Consider the following 26,761-nt stretch of genomic DNA (forward strand, 5'->3'; position numbering starts at 1 on the left):
TGGAAACGCTGATGACTTCCCTGAAATCCCTGATTTCTGCCCTAAATACTGTCTGCACCCTTGCAAATGCAGACTAGTCCTATAGCAGGACTGGAACAGAACGTGTAAGAAGAACCACTAAAGCTTGGGGGAGACACCGGAGATGGAAAGGCTGATTAGGAGACTTCTCTAATTTTGATGCTCACTGAACACTTAGACAATCTCCAAGATAGTGAATTCCTACAAAGTAAGACAGAAGTCACACCCGGAGCTATTACTTACTTAGAATAACTCACAGAGACTAGAAATAACTTTATTTTCTATACTTACAAGTCAAACAGGTCTGCTGAAAAGCAATTACAAACTCAACATGCGGGTTCTTTTGCATTTATTGAAATGCGTTGATGCTGGAAATGAGTAAGCTCCTCATTTATTTCCAATTAAAACAGAGAATGGTATTTTTTAGCACTGGTCACAGCTCTGCATTTTCTTACCACCATTTTATGCTTATTTGTCAACAGAGGATAGAACAAGGCAACCTTACTTTCAGGATTAACTCTTACAAACCAACTACACTAAATAACCCTTATAAAGTATTTTGTACTAAATTAAATATCTCTAAATTCAATAATTCTCAATGACAACATCTTATTAAATAAAATTAAAATAGTGGTGAATTTTCAGCTCCACTGAAGTCAATGGCAAAACTTACAGAACGTCATCCTCAGGCTCTATTCCGCTTCTAAAGTAGGGATAGAGTTATCAGTCCTGAAAACAGTGCACCAATTTTCTTCTAAAGTAGTCAGTCAGATCTCAGTGTACTATATCAGATGAATTTTTGAGTTAATGTCAACGCTGACTTTTTAAAAAATATATACATTTGAGTTCAGTAAGAGCCAGAAGCCCAGCGTGCCAGGGTGCTGCAGTTCCAGTGGAGTCAGAAAGTGAAAGCACCATTTCAGAATTCACAGGAAATGGTCATTCATGTTCAGTGGTCACACTAATGACAACTTCAAGATATGCTCAATTTTAAGTTTTATACTTATCTCAGTTTTCTTTAACTGCAGTCCTTACAAGCTCCCCAAGAGAAACAGAGCTTCAGGTAAAAGTCTAACACATATCAGAAGGCATACCCGTAACAAAAAGGGGCACAAAACGATGGAGCTCTTCAAGAACTCTCAGTGCTGACGTTAAGTCTGTTCCCTTGCAATTTAACAGAACCTTTACTTCTCCAGGAGCACAGTGAGGCCATCCTTCAATGGTTTTGATAATCTTTAATATTCTGAAAGCCATACTGGAATTCCTCCATGCCCATTAACTGACTTGATATCACATAAAAAGGTTTTCTCATGTTTTAAGCCATATGGGCATCACTGCTTTTCAACGCATTGTGCAGGCAGAAAATGTTACGCTATTTGACATTTCACTGAGTTGCAAGAGTTTTTTTTCCACAGAAAGGAACTCTTTATAATAATGTTCATAAATAGTATTTAGTGGTTCTCCCATGGCAATAGGTTTGGATAAGACGTGGACACGGAAGACTACAGTATACAGCAACTTCTTAGTTCCAGACAACAGATGAACACATACCAGATGTAATGCTGACAGAAATAATCAATTTTGTTGTAGACTGGGAGTAGATCAACATAATACATCTCAGTTAATAAAACATAAAATTACTTTTAAAAATTACTGTCAAAACTGTACTCAATAGCAATAATATTACAATGAACAGACTGATACGGAAAAACAGTTAAATCTGCAATGCACTTGAATCCTCAAATTCTTAAGTCTGTTCCACATAAAAATCAACAATTAATAATACTGGTCAATTGTTTAAAATTAAATCAGGCCCATGAATGACAGAAGAAGTAATCCTCAGAGGGTAAAATTGAATTTGATTCCTTTCTGGAGAAAACCACCTGCACAAATAATCTTGAATAAGACTCTTTCTTCAAAGGTTAACAGGAAATACTAACTCCTGTTATCCAAGAAAATAAGAAATTACAAATTGATATTTTTATGATGTTGTAATACATTACTGAATTACACAACAGTGTTATTTCCCCAAACTCCTGTAACTTCTATGGCACAGACTACTAATGACAACGTTCATGTATCGGATTATAAAGTGCTTTGATAAAGCATCACAACGTCCCATGTTTCCAACATAAGTATTTAGTACATGTTATTAAAGATGTTCACCTGTGAGCTGCTGCACTTTAAACAAAATAGTCAGTAAAAACACAGGAATATGATATTTACGCCTTCCGATACAATTCTGCAGAAAAAAAAAAAAAGGAACAAAACCCAGCAGTGGTACCTCATGTCTGTTTTTAGCATAGATGTGAAATGTGCACTGAAGAGCTATAGGATAAACTTCCCAAGCTCTATTTCTCATTAGTGATGTGCATTAAAATATGTGGATATTTCAGACAAAGGATAAGGCTTATAGCAAAAAAAACCCATGGTGCTGCTTGGCTGCATATCTTTGGTGTAGTTATAGTGCAACTATTCTGTTTCACCTCTAAAGGGGACAGTTTTCCAAAGCACTGCATCCCCTGCCACTGAGAATCTACTGTGAACTCCAGCGTTCACTGGAACCTCAGACAAACCTGCTGCTCTCAACAAATGAAGAATGTGCAGTGAAAATAATTTCTTCTTGTTTTTAAACATACTAATGAAATAAAATTAATCCATGCCAGATTTCCTATTAGAAAGTAACAGCATGTTTCAATTCTCTTGCAAGAGTTTAGGAGCATACAAATACAAGCATAAATTTCATGGCAACTTTCAACGACAGATATCCAAGGTGCTATTTGAAAACATCTGTAATTTAATTATTGTTCATCTAGATTTAGTAAACCTTTGTCTCTACAAAAAAGACACTTGTTTTTCATTTTGCTTAGATACTTAGAATTATTCAAAATGCACAGAAAGGCTAGAACCGCTTAATTAAAATATATTGCAAGCACGTTTTTCTAAACTTCTATTGCTAAAGCCTTGCTGTATTGTAAGTTTTATTGGAGTTGGCCTTTAAACACAGTACCATGTATTCACACAAGCCTAGATATATACCTGTATTTCGGATTGCTATTTGAGGAGGCATACCAACACACAACTATAGTACATATCATCCAGTGGCAGTGCAATAAAACGTAGCGCCATTGAAATGCCATTTAATGACTTCTCAACTTCTAAACAGCAACATTCTTTCTGAACAGGTCTGTCCAACCAAACTTGCATATTGCTGAACACTGGCTTCGTCGCTGGGCCCCTTCCTCCTCTTTTTATAGACGCTGTAAGGCATCACGGTTCTCTTGTGAAGTACTCGCACCCTGCCCAGTTCCTTAATACGACCTTCATCAACTGCAAGAGAATCAGAGAGCACAAAAAATGAGTTATGTGTATTATCCATATTATCTTAATCTATGCAACTCACTTCAATATGCATAATGAAAACTGTATAAAGTAATAAAATTAATCTGCAGTAGATGAAAGCAGAGCTGATATACAGAGCAATCTTACTGAATTATGGCTGAAAACAAAACCTAGCTTGCAAAGTAACTGTTATTTGTGGTGTGTGAAAAAATAAATCACGCATCGCATATTTCTAACGTAGCATATTAGAAACATATATATATATAGCATATTAGTGACATACAGTATTTCTGAAAATATCTCTACTGCTTTTCCTTTAAAGTTCATGTTTGTTTAATGCTCACTGGAGCCCACTGCCAGAAGTGAAACTCTAGCTGGGAAAAACTTTCAAACACAACCGACCAGAAGAGACTTGCTGTCATTGCCATATTGCACTTAATTACCACACCGCTTGCAAAATCCTCCGGCACGGAGCACTCCCTTTCCCCAGTTGTGCAAAGTGCATTAACCAGCAAGAAGCCTCCATGCTGTTTGCCTTAGGTAAGCACCAGGCAATAAACCACCTTCCCGGGTGAAACTCCCTGGCCCTCCAGCCCCCATCTATTTTTCCTCATTTATACTGGTTTCTGGGCTTCTCTAGTAGAATGAATTTAAACACAAGCCCTTACCTCAAGTCTGAACCCCAGCTCTGCAGGCCGACAGTTAGCAGTGTAAGCACTAGCTGGGTGGGCACGACACAATTCCTCAAGCTTTCAGAGATACACACACCATAGTTGGATCTTATTAACCTCACCTACAGACCCCTTGTGACTTAATTTAACCAGAATCATACACATAAGAGCACCGTTGAACAAGTTAAAACTTCCTTATTTTTACGAATCCAATTGATGCTACTATTGCTGAATAATAATGTTATATGGCTGCTGTGTGTCAGAAAAATTGCTCTACAGTGCTAGAAAACTTTAAAGAAAGCAAGAGAACATGCCACACATCTGAGGCTACTGCAGGATAAATTAATAAAATTATTATAAAATACCAGTAAAAGAAATCTTGGAGTTTTCTGAGGTTCAGGTTTAAAAATCCACCAATGTAAGAGTCAGCTTAAACACAGAATCTGAAATACGAGTTTGAGAACAGAACTATATAAAATCAAATAGTAACAGAGAAGAGATGCTTGCTAGAACATTGGCATTTAGGGACATAAACTATGCAAAGAATCTTTTTTTGGCATCAGGATATTATTCTGTCTGAAGAGACAGCACAGGTAAGTATAACTGCTTAGCTTTAAGTACTGTATCAATCTGCCTCAAATTGAAATATTTTGTATGTTCATGTATTTGTTTCATTTAGGTTAGAACATTGTAGGGTCCTTCAACAGGATCTGAATGGTGGTATCCGCTCTACACTGTTCCCTGTACACGGCATTCACAATGAAGCCTTCTGCCGATCATTAGCCGACTGCCGATCATTAGCCGACTCAAAGTCAAACCAACTGCTGTGGAAAAACAGGTAATTTTAATAGCTGCTTCATGGGCAAAAATAGTTTTGATTTATAAGAAAATAAACAGAGATAGAACCTTTTCAGCAAGTTTCACAAATGACAATGTATCCAACGCGCAGAGGATATGACAACCAGCTCAGGGAAGCCAACTGGTCTCCACTAAGGCACGTCCATTTGTTTTACGTACCTGAAGCTAACTAGATTTGCCACAGGCAAGCTAAACAACTTATCAGGGAGGATCTGAAGAAATCAGTAAGACAAGTCTCTACTCAAATGTAGCCCTTACTACAGAAAAGCTTAATATTCCCTTTTGGGCCTTCTTTATGCTTTAACAAAGACAAAGGAGGTCACAAAATGCTTTTCTTTGCAAGACACTCTTAAGAAGCTGCCCCTATTCACCCACAGAAATGCCTTATAAACATTTTTCTGCTGATTGCCTGAATTTATTGTGTGAAACTTAACAAAGGCTGCTTTACAAAGTTTAGAATGACTTCATTACTTTTATCTATGTTTTGATTCCTAACATTAAAGTACAATGCATTTCTTAAGACTTAACTAGGAAAACATGGTTTGAAGGAAGAAAATCTGAATAGTACTTGCTAAGATTGCATTCTCCGCTAATTATTGTTGGCAATTGCTTTAGATAAACACCAAGTGAAAAACACTTCTTGGCTTTCTCTCCCTCTTCAAAATCCATTAGGTTTTGATGTGTGGCCAACACCTTTCTGATACCCCAATAGGTTGTTTTTACTGCCAGCCCCACTGCCTCTTCTATTACATCTCCTCCTTTCTGAAAGTTCACCAAGGAAAAAATTTGCAAGTTTAGCTTCTGGAGGTGACAGAAGTGTAAAGTTATTTTAACTTCTAAAATGGGAAAGTTTATATTTACTGCACCTCTAGGCTGACTATAAGTTTGTGTCCTGAACTGGATTTTGGCCAAGCCTAGCCTTCACAGTCTCATGCCAAAAGCACTTTCAAAGCCGTTCACTGCTCACTGCTGATACTCATTGCTTTTAAATAATACTGAAGCCTGATACTCTGGATGAGTTCATCTTTTGGCTTCTAGTGCTCCTGGCCCCAGATTCAAGTTCTTACAGCAACTAAAGCTACCGTACCTTCAGTTTTCACTACAGCCTTACTGGCTCAGCTGAACTCTGTGCTTGTTCCTCAGCATTTATACCCTTACTCCACTTTTACTCATTACTTCATGCGCAGTCGGTGCATTATCCTCCTTGCAATCAGGTCCACGCTAGCTCTCGCCATACAGCCGTATGAAATTGTGACTATGACCCAGTGTTCTAGCAAATGAAGCACCGCAGCCAAGCGTGTTCTGGGGAGAAGGAAGGCTTGCCAAACCATGCTGTAGACCAGTCCTTTCTTGGACAGGTCTGTGGCACAGTTTCATAAGGCAGCCCTCAGGCAGGAGAAGGCTCTCCCAGAGCAATTGAGAAAATACCAATATCTTGAAATTAAAAAAAAAAAATCTCTGTAATACAAATACTTCAGACATGTTTAAAGCTTAACACAGACAGTAAGTTCTGTGCATAAGCTACATATATGAAGACTTGGTTGTGAGTTTATCACCAGGTATGTTTGGTCTTACAAACTTACATTTGATTGACTGTATTTATACTTGGTTCTACACATTAAGGTAGACTCCATCTTCTTCAAATAAGGCTTGAAATGCAGAAAAATAATAGTCCAAGTGTTTACAAAGATTACCTGGTTTAGTGAACATTTTTCTCCATTCACACCCCCCAAAAGAAAAGCTTTAATGATAAAAATAACCTTCTGCAGAAGTACTTAAATATATATAATTTAAACTCCATCTGAAAAAGAAACTTTTTACTGAAATGTAAAGTATCAGTAAAATAATCTCAGGTACATAGTTAAGCTTTTAGAGAAGGTGAATAGGAACTTATATCACCATAGTAACAAACCCTTAAGTTAAAATTCAGCCACCTTTCAATTGCTACTGCTCTGGAGGCAACACCATACGAATTCAGGAAAGTACTGCCTTTATTCATTACTTAAACCTAAGCAGACTAGATTTAAGAGAATTTAATGGAAAATAAAAGCAGATTGGCCTCTGGCATTGTTTAAAAAAGAAATTACCCTCCCAAAAAGAAAAATTAAATATCTGCTCCTGCTGAGTGGCACATGATAAAATTTGCTTTATGTTTAAGAAGATGCCAACTGAATTCTAACAGATCTCTGTATGACACATGCTGGGATACAGGAGCAATCCCAAATCAGAATCAGATCATATGCTTTATTCAATAAAATTGCTGGAAAAAAAGACTCTCTATCCGTAAGTATTATTTCCATGCTTTAATAAAGAAACTTGAGTTAGTGACTTCCATTTCTGGAAAGACCCAGACTGATCAGATAGCGGAACAATATGTTAGGGCAACTTTAATCATTACTTTAATTACTGAATGCAGTATTGTTACCATTAACAAGCTAAAAAAGCCTATTTTTTCCTCCTCACACTTTCTCGTTTGGTATCTCCTGAGTACCACCTCTGCTTCACCTCACAAGCCGCTGGTGCCTGAATTTAGATAACCCTCAAAAAGATAAAAGAATGGCTCTGAAGATAAAATTTGTTTTGCAAGTGTGTAACTGCTGGATGCCTCATCAGGTTATAATTTATAACCAGTTAATTTCCTAAGCCTTGCTTCTTTAGCCATCACCCCAGTCCAGCTCTGTATGACTAAGACCAGATAACCACGGTTTCAAAGACTGTGCCACACAGCTCACGTGGTAACTTGCTTCTTCAGAATACTGTAGAAACCATTCTCCTGTAAGTCTAAATTTTGTTAATCTAAGAAAATATGCCTGGGTCTTGGAACATATTTTTATGAGGTTTTTATAATTTTTTATTTTACAATTTATCTATTTCTGTGCATTCTCTCCTGACGCCTCTGGAAACACTTCACCTTAATCACTTGAAATGACTGGATTTGGTGGAAGCAGTTCTGTTACAAAGCGTTATAGATGAGCAATAGTACTGGAAGGAGGTACAGTACTGCTAATATCCGTTTGAATTCTTGGGACTTTGCCTTTGTGAAATTACCTTCTCATGGAGCTGTCGATGAATTGTAGTCTATGGAAGAGACACTGTCACTTGACATATAAAACATACAAGGTTTAAAACACATATATACATAAAACATATATACAAAACAAGGTTTTATCCTTTAATTCAGTTGCATCTATCAGTATAGTTTGGATAGTAGATATATAAAAACCCTAAACTACAGAAAAATCAGTTCTGTAGATTGAAAGTACCTGTTATGTTAGAAAAGTGAGCAACTGCAGGGGCCAATTGTCTGGCTTTACAGTTAAAAGTTAAAAATACAGCTGCATTTTTGTTGAATAAATTAACTGTCACTTCTTACTCTTCTCCTCCATAGTCCTAAACCATCAAATTATTTACATAGCATTTGACTATTGGAATTTGAATAAAGGAGAGAGTTCATATATAATTCAACCTTGCCATGATGATCCCATTAAAAAATAGCAAAAATTCTCTGTTCCCCCTCCCATATCACTATCAAATGCAATTCACACGTGGAGGATTTCTTTTCTGAACAAACAAAGCATATCACAGACATTGCTAAGTATCAGTAAAAAACAAAATAAAAAGTAGAAGGGATCTAAAGACCCTCTACGCAACAGTTTGTCTTGGCAGATGTCAGGTAGATATTGGTTTGGTTTCTTGGCCCAGCTACACACACAGCCCTTTGCCAAAAGCACAGCCAACATTGCTGAGCGACACGAGTAATCTGGTAAAAGTAACAGCAGTGGTCTTCAAAGGCAGCTTCATCCAGCTATCAGCCCCAGAAATACTTTTATACTCAAGGGCCTCGGAGGAATGTGAGGAGCAGGAAGTCTGACAAACTCCTGTACAATTCCATTTTTATTTCTTTGCACACGCCAAACCACCTTCCCCCTCCAAAACTGCGAGCTCTCCCCTGAAACTAAAACATGAGTTTCAAATGTTGATACGCACTCCTGCTGAAATACCAACATAAAATAAGGAGGAGGAATTATTTCATCATTTTTTTTCACAGCAATAGCAAAATGGGCATCAGTGTGCATTTTCATAGACATCCAAAGTTTCACATTCTGAATTTTTTTTTCTTACAGGGTAGGAATTGATTAGTATTTTTATAAAATTATTTTGGGAAGCCAATATCCAAATATTTTTATTCTCTTAGCGTATTAATCTTTATTATTACTACATAGTATAAGCTGGAGTGAAAACCAGCTGCATCTGCTAAGGAAGCCAGGTAAGCACGTGCAAAGCCGTACAACCGAGACCCAGAGAGCTCTGCCACAACCTGCTGCGACTCTATTCAGGCCTGGAGCCAACATCGTGTGGAAAAAGTGTGAAGGTTCAAAGGTTTTTGCAGCAAACTACTACTAAACCAACTTTTCGGTGGTGGCTGATTTGGGTCAAGCTGGTTTTGTGTTCATACTGGTTTGGAAAGGCCTGCAGCAGCAGCGTTCCGTCCGGCTCTTCTGCAGAGCCGTGCGCGACGGGTGCTGGGTCAAGGTTCCCTCCTCCCTCATCCCCCTGGAGATACTCCTCACAAACATCACATTCTTAAATTTGTCAGGGGCATAACCTAGCAATGCAAGGACGCTAACATTTTTTTTTTTTAATACATTTTTCCATTTACAGGAAAATAAGTCATGAAATAATTAAAAATAAGTGACAAATTTATTGACTTTCTTATTTTTTAAATAGGAAAAAGGACAACAGCCAATTTTAAAAAGAACACATTAGTCACAGGAAAATATTTGTTACATTTTCTGTACAGAACGGATTCAGAATTAGTTAGAAATCCTACTGAGGTGTGGTGTTTCTAATTCACAACGAAACGTGGCACTCCTGCTAAACTCTGAAATCACACTGATCATAAATTTCAGTTTCCCTAAACATTGCTTAAACCCCCTGGAACAACAAAAGTATTTGGCCATCTTCAGTTTGTGCTTCTGCATCCATGCTACACAGAAAAACTGGATTTTCTCCATAGTAGGATGAAAGAAAGGGAACAGAAAAAGAACCAGTCCAAATTCAAAATTGAAAATATTGAAAACTGTGCCATTAACTGAAACTTGTGATTTACTTGGAAAGCAGTCTTTGAAGGAAACTCCCACACATTATAAATTAGTTTCCATTTTGCTTAAAAATGGAATCTCAGAAAAACTATTTTTACCCCTAAACATTAAATTCAGAGAAAAAAAAGTACGAAGATTAACACGTGACAACTGCTGTACTTTCAGACTGACAGCCCCAAGGGTATGCTTGGTTTTCTATTTTGTTTCAAGTTGTTCTTGGTTTTTAATTTTCAGTTTTGAAGCAGTTAGGACTAGATTAAAAATTCAATTTATAAGGAGTTAAAAAGTTTCATGATAATCAAGCTTTTAAACTAGGTGTAAAGATGATCAAAAGAAGCACCCATCCCTTGCTGGTTACGCTACAGCAATGTTCAAATTCATTTGAGAAACACTACAGCCTTGTCAAATTTTTTTCAAAGAAAAGCTACATCTGGTTTACATGACCTTGTCGCAGTTAATGATCAATGATTTGAAAACAAAGAAATTTTTAAAAAAACAAACAAATTAACTTTTCAAATTTATGACAGAAATATGAGATATTAATTACTAGAAATTACAGCAAATGTTTCCACCTCAATCAGAAGTCTCATGAATCTGAACTTTGAATGTAAGCTCGTTTCTTACTCAATTTAAAGTATTATTTCTTTTCATTTACCAAAGCATAAGAAATCATCCTCAAAAACAAAACAGACAATATACAGTGACTAAATAAGCAATACCCATTAATAGCAATATTTATAAAAAACAGTTGAAATGTGTTTTTTCTCATACTGCTTTGTTCATAGCAGACTCATACATTAAGAAACACTAAAGAGTAGTAGGCCTTGGGGTATAAAAATACTAATTCGAACGAAAATAAGAGTACAGTTAAAATGAAGCATAAACAACAACAATAACAAATTCAATGAAAAGAATTCTTAATTGAAACCAGAAAGCACAAGTCACAAAGGAAGTACAGTGACATGCTCAGGATAGTCTCCATCAGCCAACTCTCTGCAGTTACTCAGAGGAAAAAGGAAAAACCAGGACCTTTTGAAATCACTGTTCCAAAAGAAAAGGTTTCTAATGCACCTTGTCAAAATACTAGCAATGATCCTTAAAATACAGAGGAATTACAGTTTTAAAAGTAGAACTTGTAGGGAATCTCTAAATGGGGAAAGAAAGGAAGTTGCAAGGATGGTAAATCCCAGAGACATCTTCCGAACAAAACTTTTGGGCTTTGTGCCTGAAATCATACAACTGCTTTATGATTTGCAATTCAATCTTGAGAAGCAAGCAGACTAATCACTTGACAAAACACATTTAAAATCCGCTAACCCCGCTGTGCCATGCGGAAACAATAACTCATTGTGTTTTGACTCTTATTATCCTAGTAGTAAACATGAACAGAGGCCAATGGAAAACATTTCCTGTCAATACAGCGATTCATAGCCGTTCTCGTTTTCAGCAGTAATCACAGCAACCTGCAAAGGGTTCTGGCTTACCTGCCCGTACAATCCTTTGCCTACCTTGCCGAACACTAAACTCCAAGTACGGCCCTCTGTTTTGGTAACATTTGCAAGAGAGGCACATAAAATCATCAGTATAAAATTCCAGCTTTATTTATGAGGGGCTCTCATATAACGCAACAATTCTAACCTACCTCAATTTATTATCCTGAAATATGGCGAGTGATCAGTGGCTACCAAAGGGCTAGATTTCAATGATACCAATGTTTCTGCAAGGACTTGCTTTTCAGGGATGCACTATAAAAAAAAAAATCCTAGTAGTACCTAGGAAAATGTTAGTTAAATGAGACTGAGCAACTTCCCATCTGAAAACAGTAACCAGTGCCTCCAAAGTCAAGGCAAAAAAAAAAAAAAAAAAAAAAAAAAAGAAAAAGAAATATAATCTAGTAGATGGCAAGCTGACAAAGATAACTGTTTCAGTTTTAGATGCTCTTCCAGGAGACAAAACGAACTAGTCAGTTCTTTTGAAGTTGTGTCTCTGACACTATTCTTGATGCCTTCAGATACAAGAACTGGGAATGTGGATTGATAATGAATATTAACTTTCGTGATTTTTTTTCTTTTTTCTTGTTTTTAATGCCCCTTTTTGTCATTTAGGCAACTTTCAATTATGCATTCAGTTTAAATGGACCAGAAGCAGAAGTGCAGCAGGTACGGCTGGGTTTTAAATGCAGGGAGACACTAGCTCTGTGCATGGCCCTTTATCTCCCTAAACCATTCTGTGACCGCAGGACCCTGGCAATCAGCAGGCTGCACAAGGTAGGTTTGCAGCTCCGAACTAGCTAGGTCAAAGTTTTACAAGCTCCTTCACGCCCCAGCTCATTTTTGCTGGGCCCTGTAGGTATTTCTAATGCCTGACTCTGATCACATTGGGTTCTGGGAAGGTTTATTTGCTCTGGGTCAGCACTGATGAGCCTAACCAAGCTTTATCCTGCATCAGATGCATCTCCCCAGTGCTTCTCAGAGCATTTGCTAGCTGAGTTTTTCTGTTCCTCAAAGTATTTGAGAACAACACAGGAATGTTCAGTATTCTGGGATGCTTATTTCTCTTCAGAGACAGAAAGGAAAAACGATGGTGAAAATCCAACCAGCACTTGGAAGCAGCACCTGAAAGGAACTCTCTAATTCAGTCGCTAACAGGGAATTAAAACTGCACACGTATCTTTCCAGAGATTTTAGCAAGGTACCTGTCATCTCAAGAATATCATCAGAAGCAACTCGGTTACTCTTGGGAGAGACACATTAAAGATGCCATTAAATCTGTGAATTAAAGGTTGGGAATAATCAGGGATGTATCTTAAACAGAAAAGATGAGGGATGGGAAGCAACTGCCACATTTCCTGTTAGGGATGAATTAAATATTTAATTCACTTCTTATGAAAAACAAATAAATATTTTTCTTAGCTAAACACAGAACAGTTACCTCATTACTAAGTCTAGTAGGACTTTAATAGTGACATCTCAATCAGAACAGCTTATTCCACCTATTTCCTGAACAGATTTTGCATAACAAAAACCAGAAACACTACATAAACATTTTCATTTCAACTGGTAACTAAAATACCTTGTACTTCAGTAAGATTTACCCAAGAAGCCAAATACTCAATTCCACTAAAATCACTAATTTTCTAACTACAAAATGACACTAATGAGTCAGTCTAAGTTTTGTAGCATGAACACTGCCTAAGACTACGTACTGACCTTCATGCTTGGGTGAGAGCAAATCATGAGCGTCCTTCCCAGTACCTCACTTTCTGCAACGTCCACTGACTGCAAAGCTGGCTTTTATGACACGTAAAAGTGTTTCAGACTTCATTTTTCAAGCCAAAGTAATTTTACAACTGCTAGCAATGTAGAAATAGAGTTATTGCCTCATCTTATGTATTTTGGATTCACTTTGCATTGCACAAATAAATTAAGAAAACAGACTTTGTAACTTTAATGGGTCATCATTACCCTCTGGATTGTAACTTTGCTTGCAGGGAGTTAAAAAGTTTTTTTTTTGTGGCTGAGATACAAATATTAATTAAAATAAAGAGGATTTTAGGAATTCTGTATGGGGGTTTTTAATTATATTTTATAAATATATTTCGATATACTTATTTTCAACAAATTTATGCAAGAATAAAAGTTTTTAGCAGCTTTATTCCTTTTTCTGAAGCAAAATCTTCCCATGGCAGTGACCCTGAGCCAGCTGACAGTGAAGGGCTACTAACAAGGACCTCAGACTTTCACAAGAAGGCTTCCCAGAAAGCAGTTCCACTTTCAACCAGATTTCCAGGGACTTTTAATCACAGGTTTTAATGACACATCAAGCCGACAGCAAAATGACAGTGCAAAAGACAAAAGCTACAGAGTTATGCTTCAGGGAGTTACAGCTCCAAAAAAAACTGGATGGAATCGGGAAAAAAAAAATTGAAAGATTAAAAGAGTTAAATAGTCCTTATTGAAATATTTGAACTGTATAGAATTGAAAATGGCAGAAAGCAGTTAGAGGATCTTTCAAGAAGAAAGGCCAAGTGAAATCCTCGTTAGGACTGATACATGAGAAGAAGGAAGAAAAACAAATGCAAGAATCAAGCTGAGAAGTACAAATGCAAGCATTTCCATGAAATAGGCAAAATTGAAGCAATTGGCAGTAGCTTATCAGCTAAATAAATCAGATTACAGCAATCAGATTACTGGCTAAATTAATTAAAGCATGGAATCAATTATGTTGCATGTGAAAAGTTGGGATGATGTCACCACAGCACAGCATAAACATGTTCTGAGGCACCGGAGACCATTACAAAAGGTCTGACCCTGGAAAAGCTTGCCGTGGTGGCTGGTAGCGCGTGGCTGCGCTGAGGCTCAGCACATGCCTGTGGTGTCTGCTCTGTATCTGTGCCTAATTACAGCTTTTAACTTTTATCACATTTTGAAACCAATCCCATATGCTAGCTATCCTCAGCACTAAATAAATCTGCATGATCGCTCTGCTTATCCCACATTATTTAATTTTTAATCTCTGTTCTTGTGTTTCTATCACCTTCTGAGTATGGAAAATGATTCCTACAAGATTTGGCAGTCCTGGTCCTTCTCCACATTCCCCTGAATCTTCACCAACTAATGAGTTCACTTCTGGTTCAGTCACAAAAAAAAAGAAAAGCAGAATTATTCAGCTAGAGAATCAAATGTCACAACATTCAAGTGGTGAAGGAGTATCTCGAGCACACAACCTGCTAAGATTCATCTCTTCCATGTGAGGAGAAGCAAGGTACGCCAGGATATCATTATTTTTCAAGCAGAGTCCTGAAAAAATTATCTCATTTCAAAATACATCTGTTCGTTACACAACCTCTGTGACAGTAATTTTGGATTAAAACATATTTTTGGGAATTTTGCAGCCCAAGCCAAGTGTTTCATGAACTATACTAGAATTCAGACGATGGTGCTTCTTGAGGGGCGTTGGTTTACTGCACTACAAGGATGTCAGAAGCAGATATATTTAGAGTATCAATAAATACAAACTTTTAAATCACAAATATGTAGCAAAGTTTGAGATTTGCTAGAACAACGCAAAACAGACCTTTCTGCCTTTGCCCTTAACTGTTTTGGGAGACTTCATTTCAGACCTGATAGTTCAGCGTAATTTCTAACGCACAAGCCAATTTATGCAGTGCCAGTTGTTTAGGACCCACAAATTAAGTTAATAACATTACCTTTTTATTACATAAGCACTGGAATATTTGAGCATAATTCTGCACACGAGGCTAAAACTCCATACCAGTCATTTCAATTTAATCTAAACACACTAAAAAGTGAGGGAAAAATTTGCTTGGCTACACCTTATTTGCACTCTCTTCATTGTTCAAATATATCAAGGATCACAACTAATTTAGAAATATACATTCTGATGATTCCAAGTGTTTATAAACTTAATTAGAAACAGATACAAACTTGTAAGATGTGTCTCTTCTAGAGGAGCTGCTAGAAATAATCGACATATCTGTCTTTCTTGGTTATAGAATTCAAATTTATTACCAATTGCTCTGATAAGATAGTGGAAAGTCAGTTCTTTAGAAGAATTTAGTTCATGATCCATCAGAATTTATTTAAACTGTTTTCTAACTCTCCAAAGTACACAACTCTATCTTAAAAAAATTATAAACAGCAGTTGTTTTAGAGCAGACCAGCAATTCCTCCCTAATCAGACAATTGCACAGTTCTAAACAATTTGTTTAATGTTTTCCATCTGTGATAGTTTTGTGACTACATTTTCATCACCCCAAGAACTTCAGTGCATTTATCCTTACAAACGCTAACGTATACTGACTTTTGCATGAATCCATCTGACTAGATTCAGAGATGCAACGCTACATGTAATCCATCGCTTTGCCAGGGATCAGACATGACCAAACGGCAACTGCAGTTCACTTTATGGATAAAAATATGTGATTGTGGCTTTTCTGGTAAGAGAGGGAGGAGGAATAAGACCAGAATCATGCTAATAAACTGTATTTTTAAAATATATCAAACAGCCAACAGAAGAAGCCAAGAAAAAAAGCCAACAAAATATTTGCATTCACATACACAATAAAGGTAAAACATGTTTGAAACATGTCCCTTCTATTAGCAAAGAATAGTATCTAAATTGTACTTAAAATTAAAAGTTTTGAAAACAGTTGTGTGTTATTGAAATAGTTATGAATTACTTTTCTAGTGAAAACACCACACACACAAGTGTATTTTTAAAACAAATACAGTTTTATATAAGCCTGCAGATTTCTGGGTGAGAATTCTAAGTTTTATTTAATAGAACTAACAACCCTCAGTTTCGTGCAAGAAGCATCAAGATGCATAATCAAGTCACTAATAAGAGGATTCAGAAGTTATACCGGGAATGTCGTTTGCCTTCTACTACTCTACCTTGTGTACCTACCTACCTACTACGTGCAGCAGAATAACAATGCTGCAAAGCTGTGAGTTTTTATTTTGTACGTAGCAAAGAAAATTGAGTTAGTTCTGTAATATGTGAGAAAGGTGTATTTATTAAGGGGGGGGGGAAGCTTTTTCAGTTTGTATTTCTAGAAGTTTTAAAGATCTGGTTAAAAGTTGCAATAAAAGTTACAAGACTACTACAGGAAAAGACTGGAAATCTTAAGTAATTTTCTTTAGTTCAGTAACTCCGAAACTAGTCATCTGTTATCAAGTCTGTAAGATAACACATCGAACTGGGGTTTTTACAGAGTGATTCTTGTATGCCTGAAGTGAGACCTCTCACCTCAAATTCTGACCCTTCCACAAATATCTGTAGTGTCCCAGGACTCAGCCACTGACCCACTGAACTAACATCTCTGGAAAGGGGAGTTCAGGCACTGATTTTAGTATTGTTCGAAGGTTGGGGTTTTTTTTTAGTTGGTTAAGATCTATATGTGAACATGAGGCAATTTATAAGACTTTTTTTTTTTATTTCAACATCTGTCCTAGGCAGATCCCTCATCTTCCTAGGCAGGCTATGCCTTCTGCTGCAGGCAGATCACTGAAAAGGAGATAAAAGACAAATTATCTCCTCTTGATTCCAATGCCTAGCATCATTTTGGCTCAGACTAGCTGGAAATAGTGTAAAGCCTGAATTCTTTTAAGGACCTCCACTCCTCTGCAGGAAGAAGTACAATCTTTATCGCTGTGTGCAGATGGCAGAGGCAAACCTTGGTCTGCATCAAGAGCAGTGAGAGGCAGGTGGCTGCTGAATTGTTAGGCACTGGCAAATTTCTCCTGGCATATGACTGCGGCTTCATAATCTTTTCAGGTTTTCACATCTAGTTTCTTTCTACACAGGTGTATCTAGAAAAGTCTCTCATTAATCTCTACAAATATCTATCCAGATTTTCAAGTTTTAGTTCTACATTTACTTATTTCAACAGCTTGCTTCTATTCCTGACAAGTCCTTACTCTTATCGTTCTCCCTGGATGAACTACTACAAAATTTACTTCCCCATCTTTCCACGCGTGTGTCTGCCAGCTACCCACATTCTGATCAGATCTGACAGACCTCACTTCTAAAGCTCTCCACAGCTTATTTCAGCCCCATCTTCATTCCTACCACACACAGGCAGTATGCAAGTTCCACCTCTGACTGACTATCAGGTCCGATATCCCAGACCAGTGCATCTGTTTTTGAAGGAAACTCCTTTGTTTTTCCCCATATTCTTCATTCCTCCTCCACCTCTCATGCTGCAAAGGATTTCTTCATCAGCTCTAATAGATAACTAATGTACTTCCTTAGATTCCTCTGCAAAACTCTCCGTCACTGTGATGTTTACAAAAAAAAATTCATACAGTTGAGTCAGTTTAGTCTATTACTACTTAGCCTCTTAATAGACTAGAATTTAGTCTGTTTCTATAACTGACCAGACAAAGCAGAGGTGCTTCTCTGTTTCTTTACACCACCCATTTGCATCCATCGTGGTTTGTGTTAGTCTGCACTCTCTGGAGCAAAGAGTGTCTTGTCTCCAAGAATGCACAAAGCCAACACAGAGGAGTCTATGTACGCCTTCGTCACGTGTATTTTTCAACACTGGAGAAAGAACTTTCATTTTAATTAATGTATTTCATTCGATTCCCTTTTTATTTCACTCTATTATTAGATACACAGGAAGTTGAACAGATGTGTTTAGCCAATTTATTAACTTCAGCAAACAAATTAGTCAAGAAAAAGAAAAGCATTAAAGTCCTTTTTGATCTGCACTACTCAAAGCTTCTGCTCAAAGCAGCAGACACTGGAAGGTGGGAAGCAGCTTCCACCACCAAAACTGTCCTGGGTCATAGCAATTCAGATCATGCACAGTTTTGCCACTTGGGTAAAAGCACCCTGCTCACCCCGGCTGGCACACGTACACCGCGCATTACGTGACACAGTCAGGGGCTGTAAAACTACGGAGGCTTTGAAGCTACCACTTTAGATTGGGATTGTATCTACCCTTATCTGAAGTTGCTGCTTAAAGGTGTTGACAGTCCACTGCTGATGGAAAGAAAGATTTGAAGTTCCCCACTAATTTAATTACTATATGATTTTCATTAAAATTTTATTTCATGAAGACATTTTTTGCAGGCTTTTCTCAGGAGCAACAAACCAAAATTCTCAACAGATGTTAGAAAAAAAGGACATGTCAGTGGGTTACTCTCAGAAAAATGGAAAGTGGAAGGATAAAAGTATTGCCAGGATACTAAGTAAATTATTTATTATTCTTTTCATACTGCATTTGTTCCATGGGCATAGCTGTTACTGAAAGTATGAACAAAGTAAAACTGACTAGTGTGACAGACATACCATGCCCAGGAATATTTCAGCAGATGCTATCATGTGACTGAATTTTGCTCATCAGTTTTGAACTGTGGTCAAAGTCACTGACGAGTACTTATCCGCAGAGCAATCTTTTAATTAACTTATTTTTTCTTCAACATAACTCCAGCTGTACTTAGAGCTTCATTTTGTATAGGGCTCATCCTTACAAAGCAAAGGCTAACATGTTAAATGCAGTTCAACACAATCTGAATTTTCAGAATGCATCAGTATCCAAAGCCTCTATCGCTGCCCTACCCCACTAACTGCTTATTTATTTGGAAATAACTGCCCACTGTTTAATAATAAACACACCGGAATCCTAACAAAACTCTTTAATTTATAAGACGATGCTAAGTCTTCCGAATTTCTCAAACTGAACAGACAACAAAAACGAAAAATCTGCTCTAAGGTATGAGTAGTTTAGGCAAAACTGGTAATTTAACCAAAACCTGATAAACATGACCTTTTATCCAGGAACGCTGTCTGAGCATTGCTATGTGATTTTTTTCTTTCCTAAAATAGTTGATGTTTTTCAATAAATGTTAGGAACTGCACACAAAAAGCCTACTAGCAGTTTATTTAAATATCAAATTTGAGAGTTTGCTGGCAGAGGACCTCATAATTGTCTCTGTATGACTGGAGTGTTTTGAGGTTAAGTAAGGTTGAATCTCATGACACTGGCCAGAAGTAAAGAGCTGGACCTGTTGCAACCATCAGGCACCCACGATTTGCCATCCGAAACAATAAAGAGTTATTACAGTTTCTATGATTGCTTTTTAAAGTTATTAACTGTTAGCTACTTTTTTAGTATCTCTGTGGTACAAAGAGTTAAGAACTTTGTTTAGTTTGTCTGTCCTCTCTTCTTTATTCTCCAACTGTTAACAAAAGACGTCAGAGGAGAAGGGGATGGAAAACAACACACTGCAAAACCATTTGTCAAGCACACAATGCAAAACAGTCAAGAATGCTCTGCAAACAGAGGATTTTTCTAAAAAAAAAATCCTGATACTTTAGAAAAAAAATTCTACTTTATATGAACAGTTGTTTCTTCTTTTTCTTTTTTTTTTTTTTCAGAAAAGAAAAAAAATAAATCTCATTATAGGAAGGAGCTCTGCAATGCAATGTGTATTACAGAAATCCTTTTCATATGGCAGAGACTTAGCAGGTCAGAGCGCACAGCACTCTCTCCTGATGTAGCACTCGCTGCTGTCCTATAATGCATTTCCATAGCCTGCAACTGGTAAATTTATTAGGTAAATTTTTAATGTTTTTTTTAAAAGGAGGGAAAAGAAGTTCAACATTGCCAAACACAATGAGCAAACCAGTGTGAGGTAACATTTCAGAAATTTTCTGACGTTACAGACAACATTAAAAGATTACCATTTCCAGTGACTGTTTTATTGCCCCAGGCAGCAATGCAAGTCACTATTTCTCCCAGTTGTTTACTGGATCTGGTTATTGCCCTCAGTTTCTGCATCGGAAGTCCCGCTCCTGATAAATCATGCCCTACTTAACTGACATAATTACAGGCAGTATTATAGAAACCTGACTCATGAGGAATCAAGCACACCATCTATTGCTCTTTTTTAATTCACGGTAACTTCATTAAACTTGTATTACTGACTATTGTAGAGAATAAAAAAGTAAGAAGGAAAATTATTTTACTGTTGAGAAATAGCTTCCTTAGAGCTAGCAACTATTTAAACCTCAAGTGACTACAAGCTCACAGCAGGTCTAGTGCACTGCAACGTGTAGCTATGTTTTAATTTCCTTAAACCACAGGACATAAGTCACAGTTCCAAGGATGTCTGGAGTGAGATATTCTATGCTGATAATGATGTAAAGTTCTACATCCTGCAGTTTCCAAGCGCATGGTATGCCACTGGAATTTCACAGAACCGAGAATATTGTGCCCCTTTGCTTGTATGGGGTTAACAGCCTCAGAGGTAGTAGTTTAGTTGTCATTTTTGTGCTTACATGAATGTGCTTCTTTTCTTTCTGAGTAACAAGAGTATCTTGAACACCACTGGCCTCCAAAATAACTTCCCTTCTTCCTCCTAACTTTGTAATTTTTTTTTCCAACTTCCTCTCACCAGTCTAATAATGATTCTAGTTGATGAAGACATGATGGGCCACCCATTTCAATCTCTTACACACTGAGCTTTTCCCATGGTGGTAAATACTCTTTTCAAAGAGCATCCAAGTACACTCCCCAGTCCAGTTCCCACTACATCTACCTACACAATCCCTAAAGAATGTTCTGTATTTGCACACAACACTTAAGATAACTCTGCTACTGAAATGTTTAAATCAGTATCTATATCTAGACATTTATTTGAACCTCATTATTGTAGTTCTTATAATTATTATCTTAGTGTTCCAGCTGAGCAACCAAGTTGCAGCATAAATGGTAACATGCATAGGATGAGCAAAAGGAAGACACTCAAGCAGCTTTTCCAGAAGTTCACAATATTCCTTTCATTCATCTACATCCTGCCCTTCCAACAGTTAACTGGCTAGTGAATCAAAATTTTATTAAACTACAGTCATGAAAAATAAAAAGAAAGGAGCAGCTGTTGAAGACAACACAAACTCAGAGATAGGTAAACCTGTATTTTGATGGCTAGAATCAAACCATAGTGTTACGTGTCTTGAGCTTAATCACAGTCTCTGAATAATACCACAACCCTTCTCAACTAATATTCAGTGGTGAAAGGCAAAATTTCAAGAAGATATTCAGCAATTTGCAATTAATAAAGAAAGTTAAATAATTTTTTTTTGTTTTTCACCCAAGCACCACACCAGCTCCCCTGAGGCCTGCAATCGACCCACAGAGTCAGTAGCTAAAGCAAGTACATGTTTGGTTTGGTTTCTTTTTTTTTTTTTTTTATTTGATTGCATTGGTTTACAGTATCATTACTGTATTATGTTCTGGTCAGTATACTTTTGACCATTCTATGCTGGCAAATAACTAAGTATCTATTTCAGAGATAGATACTTAGAGTAAAAATCTACGTCCGATCTACTTCAAGATGTTTAAAGTGTTTCTGCTGTTCATTGTATACTTCAAATTTGCTAACAGATTCTTAGACTAAATCTGCCTGTTTGTTTATTAACAAAAGCACTTGATGGCTTTAAGCTTCTCCATCCCTTTCACTTTCCTGTATTGATCTTAATTTCCTTTTTTTTATGCATTCATCCGACTGGAATCTGAGGGAGGAATAATTATTTGATTTGTTTTGCTCTAGCACAGAACAAAAAATATCTGAAAGTCAGTAATATGTGTTAATCTTGAACTACATGTAGTCAGTAAAACAATGTGCTTAAAATTTGTATTGCTTATATTGTGTTAAAAGATAAAACTAAACATATTCGCTAGTGCTTGCTGGAGGAGTTGCAAATTTTATACTTTTTATCCTTTATAGACAAGATTTCCATAATGCTTCAGCAGCAGATGATACCAATACATTATAAAAATAAGATGATTTACAGACTTATTGTTATTTGTAAGCTTACCTGCTTTCACGTCCTGGTTGAACCGACAGTATTTCGAATGATCGAGCAGGGGCAGACATTGCTCAATGGGCCTCCAGACATACGTCTCCGGGCACAACAAGTCCGAGGGCCTGTACTGACCCTAGAAAGGAGAAAAAAAAAAAGAAAAAAAAAGAAAAAAAAGAAAGAGAGTAATCCTATCAGTTGTATAAGAACACTCTGGCTACAACTTTCCAGATTTTCTTATGAAAAAAAGAATAATTTCAACGTAATTGACACTAAATGAGTCAGAAACAGCTGCCCCGAAATCACAGACTGACTCCTTTAGTAATTTCAGCACCATCTCAGGAATCCAAACTTAAGCTTGGCACTTGAAGAAAATGTAAAATTAACGTAAGACATTTTTACGGGATCCAAGATGAACTAGAAAAGTTTTGGCTTTGCTTCCTGAAACTCTGTATTTAAGTTATCCTCTAGAGTTCTGCTGAGCTGGTGCTGACACTAAAAAACTCAGCACCTCCACAACCAGCTCTTCTCAAGTGTTGTTCATTCCAGTAAATAATGGAGACAAAAAAAGAAAAAAATCTAATAGGAAAAAAAACCCTGAACAGTAAAAGCAGGATGCTATTTTATTGCATTAGTGATGGAGCATTTTGTTCACTGCTACTTAAATAGCAACATTTTCTTTTTAATTCATGGAGTTTTTCCTGGAATAGCTTACAGGTCATGATTAGCGAAATTCTACCTTTTTTTTTATTTATTAAAAAGGTATTCTTTGCAGACACTCCCAGAAACTAAAGAGTCATCATTATTTTCCCTTCAGCTACACAGAAAATCACCACCTCAGCAATAACCACCTCCTCTAATCAGATCTTCATTTGATTTAAAATAAGATTATTCATCAGCCTATATAACTTAAGTCAAAAATCTATCTTAGAGCCATTATTCATTTAATCCATAGCCTCTCAATGTTCAGAGCCATATGTTGGCAATATCAAATTAATTTTTAAACTGAAAATTCACTACACATCTCAGCTTGAAAAACAGACATACAATAAAGAGAATCAAAAAGTTCAAGGATCTCAATTACACAGGTCTTGAGGTAACAGTTAAAAACTGAGTGTTACAGGAAATCTGCAGTCAATGCAATTAAGAGTTCTCCATATCAACGACATTAAATAGGTAATGAAGTTGATCATCTTGATATGAAGTTGATTTTTTTTCCCCAACATCTACTATGAAAATGCAAAGTGGTTTCGAACAAAGCCAACCAGTGTTCAGGAGGGGACACAGATAATTACTGTGAGTATCGTCTGGTGATAAAGATGTATTTTTAAAAGTCGCATTCACAAGCTCTGCTGTTCTTTTAGACACACCCTTATGCTGCAAAAGCCAATTCTGGAGAATCAAAAGAACCATTTTTTGAATGTTTGCAGATTCCCAATTCCTTTTATTCTCTTACTGTTCACAATACTTACAGCAGAATTAACTTTTTTTTTGTTATGTATTTCCCACCAACTTAAATTGTTGAGTAAGAAACAAAAAAATTGTCTCATTAGAAGAAAAAAAAAAAAAAGGCATAACTGTCCACTTGCAAAAAAAAAAAAAAGCAAAACAAACCCAAAACCAACCAAGTTTCAGTGCTGAACCTTGTCAATACCTGATATGTCTTTCCAAAATGAGTTTGTATGACTGATTTTCTCATTTGAAAAACATTCAGGATTGACTTGCAACTACTGTTGTTCTTTTTTTTTTTTTAATTAAATGCAAATTTCTATATTAAGTTAAAACAATATTCCTCCAATTCCATGCAGAAGCTTAAATGTCAAGGCCTTACAAAATCCTCTAAAGCCACAGAATGGAAATGCCATTATTAAATAAACTGCTTTGAAACGTTATGCTATCTAAACAGAAATGGCTGAAAGGTATGCGAAGGTAACACCTAAAAAACACTTTTAGCCACCATTACTCGGATGAAACCATTTAAGGAGTTAGGGAAAAATACGCCTTTCCAGTCAGATTTTTTAAAAAATTAGAACATAATTGCTTGTTGATTTAAAGACATTTTCTCAACTAGCCAAGGCAGTAGAAACAGAGAAGCAACCATCTCTCAGAGCTGTCTCCTGGGGAAAGAAAGTACAAGGTGGCAGCTCAGTCTTTCCCAGTAGCACGGGAATACTCACGGGTGTAAGTAAAGTGTTCCTAGAAACTACTGCCCCTACATCTACATGTGAAAAATATCTCCCCACAGCCTTATTCTAAGTTTCCCCAATTTCTTCTATAATGTCATATTCAGTTAATTTTGTACATCCCATTTTATGACAGCATTACTAGTTTGGTTATAACAAAAAAAAAAAAAAAAAAAAAAAAAAAAAAAGAGCTTTTTCAGTACTGAGCAAAACAGTAATGGGAAAATTGGATTATCCAATCCATCACGGCAGATTCAGTGTTTATTTTAGGCATCAAAATACCCCCATTAGGAGGGAAAAAGGAAGAAATAGTTCTGAGGTAACTTCCTTTAGATGTTTTCCTCTACCAAAATTTAGAATCTTCTTAATAAACTTCCCTGGAGATGTGTGAGGCCGAGGTGACGCCACATAGGAAAGAGGGATCACCGACCAGTGACACAAAATGTAATTAGAGGTAAAAACTAAACAAGCCATTGATGCTTTTCAATATCCTCCCTTTGAAAAAGTATTTTGTACATATGAGAAGTAAGATATTTCTACCATAAAGGCATTTTATTTACTCTACTGGTGAAACCCACATCCCATGACTCATTCCATGGAGGAAGTGGGAAAATGGAGGCGTAAAGAGGAGAGTTCCCAACAAACAGCACTGGCACTGTCTTAATATTGGTAAAATTAAAAAGGGAATCCTCAGAAGCTGTTAAATCAAATGCAAGAATTTCTAAGGGGTTTTGTCCTTTATTTTTTTTTCCTCCTAAGCACTTACCCTCAATTTACTTACTTTCCTAAAAATGTTGAAAATTCAACATGAAAATAAACACTGAGTCTACTTCACTTCCCCCTCCTTATTCCTGGGCTGTTAAAAACCTGAACCTGAGAATCCAGCCAGATTCTGCCTCACGTACAGGAGCACCTGCTCTTCACAAAACAAAACGTTCATATTTCATTAGTCACTCTAAAACTATTACAGGATCTGAAAAATTCCTCTAAATATACTATTTATATTCCTTCTTATTCTTTATATTGCTGATTTGCAGTATACACCCAACAGAAATCCAAAATAGAATGGGGATCTCCTGAAGGAACTACTGCAGAGCTGTTCACAGTAGAACTTCATCAGATTTGAAAGCTGTTTTTGAAAATCTGTTCTCTGTGGCTTCAGATTAAGTTAACATACATTTCAGAAGTAATTCTGTCTATGGTGAAATTCCACACCTGAAAACATTTTGCTTTCTTTTATCTCATAATATAAAAGCTCTTGCACAGTAGCACTGTTTATAGTGCCCAGACTGTCTTGGGAATACTTAACTACAAGACTTTCAACAAAAAGTATCATCTTACAGACCATCCCTAAGCACTTGTCTTATGTTTCAGCTTCTTAAATCCAACACCACCTGCTGATGAAATGCACTCTGTCAATACACAACAACTGCACATATTTCTCTGTGTGCACCTACATTTGGTTGAGAAATATCCAACAAAACAAAATGTGCTATTTTCAAGTGGTTTTGGAAATAAAAAATACATTTGCCTAAAATTTCGTTATTTTTGATGCTGTTTAAAATTTACATGGATATCCAGAAACACCCTTCTGAAAAAGAACATTAACACATTTTGAGCTGTTATAACATGAGAACAGCCACTGCAGGTCCCACCAGATGCCCACAGTACAGCCAAATATCCCGTCTCCAACAGCCGTCAATAGAAAATACACAGTGAAGACTCAGAACGATACAAGCATACCGTGTTAGTCTGCCAGTACTCTCTTGACCTCCAACAGTTTGCAGTACAGACTCTTCCACAACCAGATAACTTCAGTAATAATGTATTTTGCAACTCAATAATCCTGAACAACTGCTTTAATTTACTCCACCCTGCAAACTGTAGTTCCACTTGATGACCATTCCTACCTCTGTTACAGAACTGCACCAAACAATTGTTGCCTTATCGCTGTGATTTTCCACATAACTGTGGTATCTCCATCAGTCTGAAGGGACCTCAGTTCCTTACTCATTCCTCTCACATAGGCTATTCTATACCTTTAACCATCCCAGTCAATCTGTCCTCTTTCCAATTTTGCTTTCTCTCCTGTGAAACAGAGGGAAAGGGCCACAGGGGGAAAACATCCCAACTGCATTGTTCAAGCAGCAGGAGAGCATGAGGTATAATAAAGATAAAGAAAACCAAAAGACAAATTGCATCTTTATAAGTATCTGGCTAATCTATCAAATAGCTTGATTAAAAAGCAACA

At 36.8% G+C, this 26,761-nt stretch overlaps 1 protein-coding gene across 6 annotated transcripts in view; it reads right to left on the reverse strand.

Moving 5' to 3' along the window:
- Positions 1–261: 261 nt before the first annotated feature.
- The window catches only part of ATE1 (arginyltransferase 1), a 78,713-nt gene continuing 52,213 nt past the window's right edge, over positions 262–26,761 (reverse strand). For 5 of the 6 annotated variants that reach the window (XM_086752157.1, XM_086752160.1, XM_086752154.1 and 2 more), the window contains 2 exons: positions 22,343–22,463; positions 262–3,348 (listed from right to left, as the gene is read on the reverse strand). In XM_086752157.1, coding sequence (XP_086608283.1) covers positions 3,170–3,348; positions 22,343–22,463 — 300 coding nt within the window. In that variant the 3' untranslated portion in view covers positions 262–3,169. The remainder of the gene's footprint in view (positions 3,349–22,342; positions 22,464–26,761) is intronic. The other variant, XM_086752158.1, reaches the window with a different exon arrangement.

Source organism: Chlamydotis macqueenii, chromosome 7, assembly GCF_036417535.1.
Source record: "Chlamydotis macqueenii isolate bChlMac1 chromosome 7, bChlMac1.mat, whole genome shotgun sequence".
NCBI classification, from domain to species: domain Eukaryota; kingdom Metazoa; phylum Chordata; class Aves; order Otidiformes; family Otididae; genus Chlamydotis; species Chlamydotis macqueenii.